The sequence below is a fragment of the Protomyctophum bolini genome (genome assembly GCF_963924005.1).
Source record: "Protomyctophum bolini genome assembly, chromosome: 15".
Classification (NCBI taxonomy): Eukaryota; Metazoa; Chordata; class Actinopteri; order Myctophiformes; family Myctophidae; genus Protomyctophum; species Protomyctophum bolini.
Genome location: NC_137876.1, coordinates 8,565,966 through 8,579,958, shown reverse-complemented (window position 1 = coordinate 8,579,958; position 13,993 = coordinate 8,565,966). Strand labels below are relative to the sequence as shown.

Here is a 13,993-nt window from a genome sequence, read left to right as displayed (position 1 = left end):
CACTCACACCTAATCCATCCCACCAGAGCCAAGTCCATTCAAACCCCTGGATATGGCTGCTGATGCTGTCCCTTTTACAGGGTAACTGAGTGGGTGGGTGAGTGAGTGAGTGAGTGAGTGAGTGAGTGAGTGAGTGAGTGAGTGAGTGAGTGAGTGAGTATGATACAGAGACATATAGAGAGAGAGAGAGAGAGAGAGAGAGAGAGAGAGAGAGAGAGAGAGAGAGAGAGAGAGAGAGAGAGAGAGATCTTCTTTGTATTATTATTATTATTATTTTGTACCGTCAATAACCATACTAATCATTTGGGAAATACAGTGCAGTATGTATGCCAATATTTATTGGATTGTGAGCAATCCACACTCCAGCTATAGTCTAATCCAGTTTAGACTAATCCTATTCATGGACTGAAGTAAACAAATGCTGTTCCAGTGAATGAGATTAGACAAGAAAAGAATATACAGCACGTTGTTATTAATGGATGGAGGTGGTACTTAATTTGTCATTCCAAATAATGGCAAGTTTTAGGGACTTAAGTAATAACAGGTGAGTGATTAAAACATCATTAACCACTTAAGTATGGGGTAAGGATGTTAGAGCGTGACCAACAATATATTCAGGAACATTCTCACCTGAGGGGGAAGTAGAGAAATCTGGCAGGGCCAGATAGAGAAGACAGACTGGACACACAGACACAGACACAGACAGACAGACAGACAGACAGACAGACAGACAGACAGACAGACAGACAGACAGACAGACAGACAGACAGATAGACAGACAATGTGGGTGGGCAGGATATATAAATGTCATCATGGAAGAGGACAGGGACATTAGACATGCAGGGCAGGGAGCGAGGGGATGAAATACACCACATATTCTGTAAACCCTCTGTAGCCCAAACAATGGGTATACATCTGCCTTTAAGTACCATCAAATACCATTTGTGTCATGATTGCCCCTTCCGAAAGCAGTTCATGTCTTTCATTCCTGTGTGCTGTGTGCGTGTGCTGTGTGGTTTCTAAGCTCCTCTGATCGAGTAAATATTGGAACATTGAGAGCAGCACAAACACAAGCACTGCCCTACAAACAGAAACGCTTCATAATCTCCTTTCATGACCAAACACGCAACCGGTAATGGCTTAGAAAGTCAACAAAACGTATTTTATTGGGCCCAGAGCTCAAAGGCCAAAGAGAACCATAGAACATAAACCAAAGGATAAACAATATCAAATTCATATAAATATACATCATGAATAGAGCGAGAAGACAGTCTGAAGACAGGCTTTCCACACGGAGGAAAGCCTGGCTTCCATTCTGATGTGACCAGTGTGATCCTTCGAGATTCTAGAAGGTGGTTTCCAGTTGTGGTTTACCATTAGAGCCGCTTTGTTTTTGTTCCCCGACATGAAAGCTGAATGGAGTAGTCTAGTCTCACCAGTCACGCTACGAGGGAGTTTTACTTGAAGAAACTGTTTTTTAGATTTTTGAAAACCTTTTTGAATAATAATAATAATCAAATAAATCAATGTATATTTGTAAGTGTACAGACACACGGAGTTTGATTCTGCCTATGCGGCAGATTCTGCCAATGATTTCCAATGGGAACGTAGCGGAAAGCCACGCAATGGCAACAAAATGCTCCATTCCTATTGAATAGCATAGGCTGAATCAAACTCTGGTCACTGTGTCCGACCAAGGAGTGAAAAAAAATGCGGATTCATCAAATTAATAATTTACTTTTGGAGAACATTTCTGCCTGGAACGACCGCCTGCTGACACAAAGTTATATCCCCCCCATAGACCTGATCAGAAAACATCAAAAGGAGTTCATCCCAGTCTAGTTAAAACCAGACAAGCACAAATATCAGTCCAGGCTTAGGTTGCCTGGCACACAGAGAAATGCCTCAAAGAAACCAGACTGACATTTCCTACTGCACATTCATATTAGTATCTGTCCTGGTGTATCTACTATACGTACGGGTGCAGTACTTAGTTCAGACTTCAGACTAGTCATTGGACAACCTACCTCAAACCCATTAGAACCGGGAAAGCCACTGTGTCCATTTAGATTTTAGTGTTGGCTATTCAAAAATAGCACTTGTACAAGCTCACTGCGTGCCACGCTGTGCGCTTGTACATCTGCTAGTTTTGAACATTTTTTGAAAAATCTTGAAAGTGATTGAAAAATGTTGAATCATTTTGAATTACGGAAACGTTTTAGAACTACTGGTCTAGAAGGCATTTGTAGAATCAGCCTCAGGTTTTAATGGGTTCATTTAGACTGGAGAGGAGATGTCACTGGCTGCATTCCATAGTATACGGTATGTAGCTGTTTCCTTGTTATATTCCCCATGATCAGGGATAGAATAGCAACTAACAAGAATATATTGGTTCATGTTGGGATACATTCCTCATTTGTGGAAAAAGAACATTGAATGTTCCATTGGGGAAAAAAACGAAGTCTTATATTCAGCACAATAGGTATACAGTATAGGGACATACCTATTGTATAGGGAATAAACAAGGATGCATTGGATAATTGGAGGGAACTGCAATCTGAAATGGAATGGGTCCCTGCTCTCTCCTCACGGACGGTCATCTGATTATGATAATTCCAGTGCCAGACAGTGATGGGAACAAGACCATTGTTCCTCCTGCCAGACAAGATTGATAACCTGGGCTCTCCGTGAACACACATACACGCGTGCGCGGACACACGCACGCGCACGCACACTAATTCAATCTATAGTCTTGTAGTGACTGAATGTCAGGACAGGAGCATAGATTATGATGACAGCACTGCCTCAGTATTTATCAGCCATGTAAAATGTCAGTGGCTGTGGCATTGAAAAGGCTATCAAATCAAATGTTATGACAGGGGATAATATATCAGATGTTGCATACAGTACGTGGTCAATTTCTCCGGGACCTACATGGATGTGGTTATATGAACAGAACACAGCCTCTGGGCTCCCAGTAATACAGACCATTCATTTAGATGTCTAGGACATAAGCTGTATAGCGGTTTAGCTGAAACATTTATATCCCACTCATAGCAAGTCATGATTTCTCTAATAAATCTGAAGACTAGATAAGTGGATGTCTATGACGTGATAATTGTTGTCTTTTTCCATGTTCCCGTTTGCTGTACGAGCGAATATAGGAGGGGTGGATGACATCACTGCACGGCGCGCTGTCGCTCGCGGTATGTGAGGACAGTCTCATTGAAAAACATGTATTCTCTTACATAAAGAGTGTGCACATTTAAATGTAACCTTAAACCCGATCTATTCTTAATAAAAACTGACCTGATTTGCAACTGTACTCTTTTTTTTCTCTCTACACCCAATCTCTTCTGTGAAAATAGGCGATCTACAAGCTCACAACGCAATGTGAGCTTGTAGATCATAGCTATTTTCTGCGCGTCTTTCCAGCAGAATAGGGATGTCTTCTCACCTCTTGTTGGTTGGCGTAGCGACGTCCTTCCGGGATCCGGACGGGGATGGGAGGGAACCACTGCCTTTCTTTGGTAGGACAGTCCCGTTGTTCACCGTGGGTCGCAAAGGCAGGGTCGCTATCATTGGCCGGGCTAGAAGAGGAATAACCCACAATTCACATTAAAGGGTTGGAACATTTGACCACTTACTGTGTAGTGTACTTGTACTGTACCTATCTATGGGTGCTCATTTATGTGCGTGTGTGCTTAATTGAGAGTACTGAGAGTTGCTGAAAGAGTTGTGAAATATGTTAGCACAAGACCATGCTGTGGACCAGACTGAATGAGATATTGATAGAAAAAGTATTTCATTTTCAAGGTGTCTCTGTATATTGATCAATGTACCATGTTTTCCATCATTGGAAAAAGAAGGGAATTTTGAGCACTGAGATTTTCTTTGTGTGTAAAAGATGCTGATGTTTTATTAATCACGTGTGAGGGACTCTCATAAAGATAAATGAGTATGTTGAATGGCCTCTGCCCTCTGCTCTATAAACGCAGCACTGTCACACGTTTCATTACACCCCTAAACGCACACACACGCATGCACGCAACAATTCCAGTTCTACCACTGCAGAATACTGCAATACTTGTACAATGTTTCATTATGATTTACTGTACATAGGTAGAGGCCTCGTGTAAGCCCCTTGGGCTTTTTTTTGCCTCAGCCTAGCACTTTACCCTTCTTATATTTATACGTCCACTGTGTTGTTTTTTATACTGTGCCGAATAAAAAATACAAATACTAAAAAGTCAGTGTGTGTGTGTGTGTGTGTGTGTGTGTGTGTGTGTGTGTGTGTGTGTGTGTGTGTGTGTGTGTGTGTGTGTGTGTGTGTGTGTGTGTGTGCGTGTGCGTGCAACTGTGTGGTTATATAAAGGTGTATGTTTGTGTATGGATGATGTGTGACCAAAACAACAGATGATAAACCAGATAAGGCTCAAACAGTGGGTGGTACAGCAGAGAGATGAGGATCATAGAGAAAAGGGAATGTGTGCCGGGTTTGAATACATGCTGCTTGTGCCTGACTGCCTGTAGACCTACTTAAAACTTAGGCTAGGCATTGGCCAGCTAGAGTGATGGTTAGTAAAAACAGAGAGATGCGTCAGGGTGAGCGATACGTTGCTACTGTAGTTTTCTAACTTTAGAAAACTACACCGCGGTGAGTTGCTTGTCACCTAAAACTGGAGTATGAATGAGGGCCCAATTTCCGCCCATGCGGGGTATAGCATCCCTAAACGTCTTTGCCTGCTCAGGGACACTTTGCCCCATACACCAGGGCCAATCAGGAGGCTCTCTCTCTCTCTCTACCCATTCAGCCATGGCCTCCCCATATCTCCAGCGAACATTCACACCACAACAGGGACACTGGGGTTCACGTCGTTAAGAAGATACTCTAATCCAGTGCAAGATCAGAGTAAATGGTATGAACCTTAGTCAACAAATGATAATCACATAATGTAAAGAAAATAATTTAGTGCCGTTAGCATGTCAAGTAATATAATACCTGCATAGTACTGTATATACAGTATATTCAACAAGGCATGCAGTAGAGCGTCGCAGTCCCGCCCCCTACCAGGGCCCAGGAAATGATTCTCCGTTCATTTTCCTCATAGACATTTCAAAAAGTATTTATTTAAAGACGTTTACGCCGCGGACAAAGCCAACTCTTGTCGTGACAAATCATGACAACAAACACAATTTTTTGGGCCGAACAAATAATTACAAAGAAGAAAAAAACGGCAGGTTACAACACTTTTTTTGTTGTTTTTCTTCTTTGTAATTATTTGTTTGGTCTAAAATATTGTTTGCTGTCATGAGTTGTCACGACTCGAGTTGGCTTTGTCAACGTAACCGTCTTTAAATAAATACCTTTTGAAATGTCTATGGGAAAAATGCATTGGGAATCATTTCCTGGGCCTGGCGTCGTCATGAAAGGGGGTGGGACTGCGACGCTCTATAGTCAACATGCCATAACTTGCCAACAAGATTGTAAAAATTGCCAACACGAAGTAATACAAGGAAGGAGGAGTGTTAGGCGGGTGAGGTAAAGTCTCAAGAAGTGAGCTTCCAGAATGCTGTGGAAAATATGGAGTCTCGCTGTATCCGTCCATATTATTTACCCATGTGACTGAGATAAGAATTATAATGCATTTCTTTCATCCAAATGTCATGGGAAGAGGGCAATCCTGACCTGGGCAATATGCTAGATACATCTGGAGACATGAAATACTTTAAGGCGTGCTTGATTGAAGCCTACTGTATGTGTGCGAAGTCTTTGAATAGTTTGGTGAATACAGTATGTGAACATCAAAGACATCACAACATGTGCTATGTATTTCACACCCAACTCTGGGGCCATGCAGAGTGACATTACAGAAATTAATAGAATGTATTAAAAAAGACATCATCATCCATCCATCACTATTATTGGTGCAGCAAACAGAGGTTGCAGACATACAGTAAGTGTTTACACGAGACAGGTATGGTAATGGCAGTGTGTATGTTTGTTGATTAGTAACATCCATTACAGTGTGTCATACTGCGACAGCCAGAATTTGTTGTTAGGTTCCACACAAATATCATACATAAATTATACATATTGTCGTTGCCGTGTGGAAACCTTGTATGTCCCAAAATGTAACGAAAAAAAATAACAACCCTGTGTACTAATGGATCCAACGTAGTTATAATTAGCCACAAGCTCTTGTTAATACTTTTCATTGGTGAGCTATCTATAAACGCCACAGACAGACAGACTTAACCACTTTCAAATTTAAAAAAGCAGATCTTGTAGATCTGCAATTTACAAAAAAGAAACATAAAAAGATACGGAGATACAAGGTTTATGCCTAACTGAAACGGTATCACCCGGACATTCATCATAGCCCGAGGTTGTCTAAAGCCCAAAGCACACAAAAGGGTCGAGACGGGACTAGAGTCACGAGACGGTTTTAGCGTTGGTCCCAGCGGTGTGATATGTGTGCTGTTGCACGTCGACCCAAGTCGACCCGAGTGATTCAACTGGTTCAATTCAATGGCCCAAACCTCACCGGTTTGGCCCAAACCGCAATGGGTCGCCTCCTTGCAACCAAACGGTTGCGAGGAGTTGCACAAACCACACCCATTGGTGTGGTTTGTGCTTAACCAATAGGCTACTCCCAGACAGCGTTGGTAAAGCGTTTCAGTTTCAGTTCCGGCTTTTTTTTGTTTATTGTCATGATTTGTCACCATCCGAGTTGGCTTTGTCTGAGGCTTATCGGTCATTAAATAAATACTATTTGAAACATCTATGGGAAAAACGTATGAGAAATTGTCTTCCGGGCCGCTCATCGTCATGAAAGGGGGCGGGACTGCGACGCTCTATAGCAGGGGCGGATACAACCAGTCTCGAGGATACGATGAATGCCTGGGCAATCAGATTATTTATTTATCACATATCCATAGCCCTAACTAGTCGCACTTTTAGAAAATAAACGTTGATCAACGCAGCAACGATTGGCAGCCTTACAAGTACTTGGCTTTTGAAGTGCCCAGTGGTCACAGACTCTCAGGCAGCGTGGAGTTACGTATACAGTAATGTTTCCTAGTGACATAATGTCTGACATGAGATTAGCGGGCAGTGATTCATCAGTACAGTATGTAGAATGATCCGCACGCACAGCAGCACTACAGCAGGCCTGATCAGTGCAAACGAGCAGGACAGGAGGCCTACCTGGCTTGCCAACATTGCTGTCAGCTGAGGGAGACTTTCTCATCAAAGCTGGGTCTACACGTGTACACACATACAGTAGACACCACAAAATAACAACATAGCAAGGAGGAGCATGGGGGCAATTGAAAATGGAAGGAAATAGTGGGATTCGACTGGAAACATCACAGAAACAGAGAGAAAGAAATGGACAGAGAGAGAGGGATGGTGTTCCTGGGAGAATGTGCGGCTGTGCGTGTTCATATGTATGTGTGTGTGTGTGTGTGTGTGTGTGTGTGTGTGTGTGTGTGCGCGCGTGCGTGTGTTCCACTATTACTGAAGTGGACTGCAAGTTTTTTCACACTTTTTTAGCCAATATCAAAAGCCTGCTGTCCTGAAACTTGTTGTTTGATTGACAATGTCTACCAGCTTCACACCAGGACTTATGAGCTCATAGATCAGCTTTTTTTTTTTTTTATATATATTTTTTATCCCACGATTTTGTAACCCATTTTTCACCCCTGTGTCAATCATCTAATGTGATCCTGGGCTCTACACACCCTCCACCAACCTAGTCCCCATATATGGGGGACAAGGGGAGAGCAACGGACTTTAACTCATGCTTCCTTCATGCCTGAGTGTCCAAGTTTAGATCAGCTATTTATGATTTTTTTTTTACAAAAAAGAATTAAGGTTTTTGAAAATGTTTTTTTTACTGACTGCTAGGTAATGATGTGATGTGTTACATCGCACATGTGGGAGCTGGCTGACAACAACAATGAGTTCTTCCATTAAGGAACGCAGGTGAGGAGAGAGAAGGGAACTAGTGAAACAAAAACGCATGATTGATTGACGCGTCGCTGCATCGCACAGAACAAAAGCCGAAGCCAGCTGTTTAGATACACATAACTTTGCATTAATTTGTATGTGTACCTATTCAATCTATAAAAACTTTGTATCGACTGTTCTATTCCACGGGTTCCCACACATTTTTACCAATGAATTTACAAAGCTCACATTTGTTTTAATGATAAAATATATTTTGAACCTTGGCTACTCAGGGCCTCCGTAGAAAAACAATCATTGAAATTTGTTTTTAATTCATGATTTCTTGTTTTAATGTTTACCGTGGTGCTGTGCTGTAACACGGATTATGGACGTATCATGGACGTGTACTGTTTGACGGATGTTTTGTATTGTTTTGTCTCTATTTGTTTGTCTGTTTTGTTCTCTAAAGAGAAGCTGTAAATACTGCCATTATTATTCAAACTCATGATTTGAATGCTTCTGTGAAAATACCAATAAACAAAGTTGTCAGAAAAGATTTGTCCACGACCCAGTGTTTGGGAACCACTGCGTTATTCATACATGCCGTCTTCAGTACACCACCATGCATGCAAGAATGAACCAATGAATTAAGGCATGAATTAATGTGTGAATGCGTTACCTTTGGTGGGCCCCCTGCGCGTGCCCCCCATGGCCTGTTGCTCCTCAGAGTGGTTGAGCCTGCGGACCACGTCGGCCAGAGCGGACTTTAAAAGCTGGATCTCGTCCTCCTGCATCTGCACCCGCTGCTCCAGGGAGGCGATGCGGTCCGTCACCTCCATGCTGCTGGCTGCTGATGCACTGTCATCTGACCACCACACACAGAGAGAGAGCGAGAGAGAGGGAGGGAGGGAGGGAGGGAGGGAGAGAGAGAGAGAAAGAGAGACAGTGAGGGAGGGAAGGAGAGAGAGAGAGAGAGCGAGAGAGATTCCATTAGTTATGCCCTATACAAAGATTCATCGTGAGGTCGATATAATAAATAAGCAGAACGGCCGACAGGAACACTGGGCTCTAGCGGAGAGAGATAGATAGATTGAGACAGAGGGTTCATAGGAGGACGATATCAACACATTTGAGAACAAGTTCATGTATATAAACGTTTTGTCTGAGACGAGCCTGCAGCTTGCATACATGTTACCATTACCAAGGCTTCTCTTCATGAACTATATGCCTCGCTTTTTCTATTTGCCAGTGTGCAATCCCTCTCCCTCTCTCCTTGTTACTTATTCATTTGTCTGTCTATTTTCTTGTTATTCAGCCTGTCCTGCATGCTTGTTATCTGGCGGTCTCGGTCTGTCCTTTGAGTTAAATGTAGCTTAACACACCGCTTTCACCTCTGCATCTGACACCCTGGTAGAGGCCAAGCAAGGGCCACCAGGGTCCACTTCACGCACGCGCGCGCGCACACACACACACACACACACACACACACACACACACACACACACACACACACACACACACACACACACACACACACACACACACACACACACACACACACACACACACACACACACACACACACACATTGATGTCAGAGTGGTCTGATGAAATATTAATGTAAATCGGTGCCGTGTTTCCCTGCAGACTGGTAACAACAGACTGATGCATTATGCATCAGTGCCGCCGCGGCAGCATCTGGTGATTAGGCTAAACTAACTAGCATGTTCCTCCTGATGAAGCGATACGCCGAACCCCCACAGCCTGCTGAGGTTACGTTTCAGGACTCTTTTTTTAATGAATATTTCTGGAATAAGTGAAGCGGAACAGTGCTCTTATTGTTGCCAAATCGTTTTTTTTTTTTATTGAATTCAGGGGAATCTGCTGAGGTCAAATGTGTGATTAGCTCTCTCCACTCTTTTGGATAAACCAAATATGCTTGGGGACCTAACTGTGCTGCTGTTGCGCGTGTTCACTGTAGCCTATTATGCCAAATATAGATCAACATATAAACTGAGAATTTTAAAGCTATATAATGATTTTTTTGTGTGTGAATAAAATGTTATTTTGGAAGTTACAATGGTGCTCTTATTGTGCCAAATCTTTTTTTTTTATTGAATTCAGGGGAATCTGCTGAGGTCAAATGTGTGATTAGCTCTCTCCACTCTTTTGGATAAAACAAATATGCTTGGGGACCTAACTGTGCTGCTGTTGAGCGTGTTCACTGTAGCCTATTATGCCAAATATAGATCAACATATAAACTGAGAATTTTAAAACTATAATGTAATTATTTGTGTGTGAATACATTTTTATTTTAGAAGTTACAATGGGTTTGTATAGAAAGGGGACGGGGCAGCTAAAAAGAATATCAAATATCTAAATATTGAATCGAGCAACTTAAAAGACTGTCTGGGGTGTTCACATAAGTCTGAGTGGACGATAAAATGACGAAAACATTTGATATTGCATCTTGGAAATGAGAATGAGGACGAGGAGGAAGCAAACCGTCAGAGATTAGACTACTGATGTAGACTAATTGTCTGACTCAAGCTTCCTGAAGCTCAAGCGATGCAGTCCACTCAGAGAGTGGGCGGGGTCCAGTCTACTAACTACGGATGCTCATCTGCTAATCAATGATCAGGCTCTTAAGTCACAGTAAATCCACCTCTAATTGGTTTACACGTTTGCCCATATGGGTAAAATAGTGCACAGCCTTCACAGCCTTTTCAATTATTTACAAAAAAAAACCACAGCACTAACACATCAGCCTAAAAAGCCTTCATCAGCTTATTTCATGAAATAATTACTGATATACACAATTATCTCACATGATAACACAACATTTGTTTTTTATACTGATGATAATTCAAATACGCATAATAGGTACACACATAACAGTTACTGTTCTGCACCATATATTATTGAATATTATTCTGAAAATCATCACAAACCCCACAAAGACTGGAGGTATTTGGAAAAGGAATTTGGGTATCACATACCATGGGGTAATGATGTAAGTTAGTTTTTTTTTACAAATATTTATGTAAATAAGTAAATGTCTTCTACTGTAGGTTTTGTCATGGGGACAGCTCATCATGGGGACAGCTCATCTACAGTATTGTAAATAAATTCACGCAGAAGATGAGCTCATAGCAGGAAATGCTAATAATCGAAAGAATAAGTGACTAAACCAATTAATATGACAGGACACACTTGTTCTAAAGTTGGCTCACGCAAGCACACAAGGCACACGCACACACACACACACACACACACACACACACACACACACACACACACACACACACACGCACGCACGCACGCCACTGTCTTTTTCTGGCAGCGCTTTAACAATGAGTCCTGCCATTACTATCATTTGTGATTTATATTACACTGGGCAGACAAGAAGAGACAGAAGTCTTACAGCAATACAGCTTCTAAATATAGGACTAGACCTGGCTAATATAACGTTAACTCAGGGTGTGTACAAATGCCACCATTTGTTTGGGTATTTGCACACTCTCCGAGTTTGTTTACTGTGTACACAAGGTTCAATAGGGAATCCTTTGATAATATCAACCTTGGCTGTGGATACAGTTCTATGTATTGTCTACAAAAAAGTGAAAGTCTCTGTTTTGTGTAAAAAATAAAAATAAATACAGCATTACTCAGAGAACGGTTGCTGTCTTAATCTGACTAATATGTTCAGCTCCCTATGAGGGGACGTCCCATAAAGACAAGCCCTTTCTGTAGAAACAAAGCATGATGAGGAATTATGTGCGTTATAACGCTTTACAATACACAGTGGTGACGTTACCAGTGCAATGATGACAATGTCACCTCAATATCCATACTTTTACCAAAATGTGTTAATAGCATCACAGTCATGTGTTCAGTCAATCAGTGATTTTGAATAAGTTTGAATATTTTTTACACAAATCTCTTTTGGGGGTCCCTGCTGGCACAAAACCTTTTCAGATGGGGGTCCGAGGACAAATATATATATTCATTTGGGAATCCTTGGCACAAAGAAGTTTGAGATCCACTGAACTGAAAACAAAGCGACACAAATAATGTCCTCCGCGACAAAACGGTACACAACCAACATCATCGTCTAAACGGTATATCAACACAACCACCATCACCATGTCTCCTCACCTAAAACATGTCTCCTTGGTGGCTCCCTGTTCTTATCCATGTGTGTGTGTGCGGCGCGGCGGTACGCGCGCGAAAACACAAGAGAACATCACCCCGGAGACAAAACCCTTTCTCTATCGGTTCAGCGTCTGCCCTGGGTCTGGTCCTGACAGTGACACAATGACAGCATGACAGCATCAATCCCTGCAATACAATGACTGGCTGTCACAGGCCTGCTTCCACAGGACTGGGCCAATCATCAGCCCCAAACAGCCTCCATGACCTGTGGTATGAAGTAACTACATACATTTACTCAAAACGTTTTTTCTTTTCTTTTTTTACTTACAATTACAATCTACATTTAGAAGACGCTCTTAATCCAGAGCGATTTACAGTAAGCCACTTCACTGGAGTATTTCAAATGTTCAGTACTTTCACTTCTATTCCACTACATTTAAGAGGCAAATGTTAGACTTTTGGCTCCACTACAATTTTTTGAAAACTTTACTTTGTAGATTTTGATTATTATTACAAAACATACATTAACCACTTCAACCCCTATACATTTTGGCCATTTGAAAATAGCCGATCTACAAAGCTCACGATGTGTCACATGGTGACGCATTGTGATCTTGTAGATTTTTGGAAATTGTTCAAAAGATTCTCTCTGTGGACTTTGGGGAAACATACTATTAAGACAATAATGCTACAGCAGGTGATTGATGCCTCATGCCTGTGTTATAATTCAGACAGCCTGTACAGCAGGTAGGCTACACTGCAGCACTGGGGTTATTTCAAGAGGCCAGGCAGCAATGTACTGTACTTGTATAGCCAGGCAGGGGATCATAGCACCAAGAGACTACAATAATTGGTCTGTCACAACATTATGACTATCATGTCAGGCTTTCAATGCCAGAAAAGCTTGTGGTTTATACAGCAACGCTGATAAGCGGCAACATTACAATAATCTTGTTGCCGGATGAAAGTAGGCTCAGCTCTCTATCCAACCACCTGCCAAGTGGTGTTCACGGACTCATGACAGCAAAATCAAACACAAATCGAGGTATGTGGAACTGTCACAGAGCTACTGGGCTGACAATGACAGCTCTTAGACCTTCATGACAGCATCTTCTATCAAGTGCAACGAGTCGCACTTGTTACATATACGATATACTGTTTAAAGTTGGAAATGCTTGCTTCATTTAGGTGGCGCTTAGAGGAGTGATTCTCAAACGGTTGAATTTCAAGGACCCCCATACCTCTGAGAGTGTACGAATGAACCAAACCCGTAAGAAGGGTCCATCTGGTTTCATGTGTACACTCTCAGAGTTACAGACCACCTGTATGGGTCCATTTGGAATTGGAACCCCCTCGTATGACTTCAGATTGCTGCTGGCGTTCAGCAGCAATCTGCATTCAGATAAACCGAACTAAAATGTCAGGAAGCGTTTAATACTAAATGTGGGAGATATTGAGCCAGAGGGAAGAATAGTGAGGCTGACACAACGTGTCACGTGTTGTGACACAACATCATGTAAATGTGTTATGAATAATACACTTTAACCTGATTGGGGCAGGTATTAAAGGGAGGAAGACAAGAGAGACAGACAGACAGACAGACAGACAGAAATCACTCGAACCCCAGCATACATATAATAATAAACTTTAACCTGATTGTGGCAGATATTAAAGGGAGGAAGACAAGACAGACAGACAGACAGACAACCCCAGCATACCTTGGTGTCGAAATAATGGGCCCAAGTCAATTTTTTACTAAGAATAGAGGGTTAAAAGTGCATGGCTCATAGTCTCATGATCACTCCCATCCGTCACCTGAGTGAAAGGTGTGAAAGGTGAGTGAACGGACAGAGACACTACAGTATTAACCAATCCATTGGTCA

The 13,993-nt window shown here is 42.0% G+C and overlaps 1 protein-coding gene across 11 annotated transcripts in view; it reads right to left on the bottom strand.

Annotated features, from left to right (window-relative positions):
* Positions 1 to 13,993, bottom strand: part of eml1 (EMAP like 1) — a 69,554-nt gene that overhangs the window by 24,745 nt on the left and 30,816 nt on the right. For 6 of the 11 annotated variants that reach the window (XM_080784017.1, XM_080784020.1, XM_080784021.1 and 3 more), the window contains 3 exons: positions 8,634 to 8,819; positions 7,211 to 7,264; positions 3,458 to 3,590 (listed from right to left, as the gene is read on the bottom strand). In XM_080784017.1, the coding sequence (XP_080640143.1) occupies positions 3,458 to 3,590; positions 7,211 to 7,264; positions 8,634 to 8,819 (373 nt within the window). The remainder of the gene's footprint in view (positions 1 to 3,457; positions 3,591 to 7,210; positions 7,265 to 8,633; positions 8,820 to 13,993) is intronic. The other 5 variants (XM_080784024.1, XM_080784026.1, XM_080784027.1 and 2 more) reach the window with 2 other exon arrangements.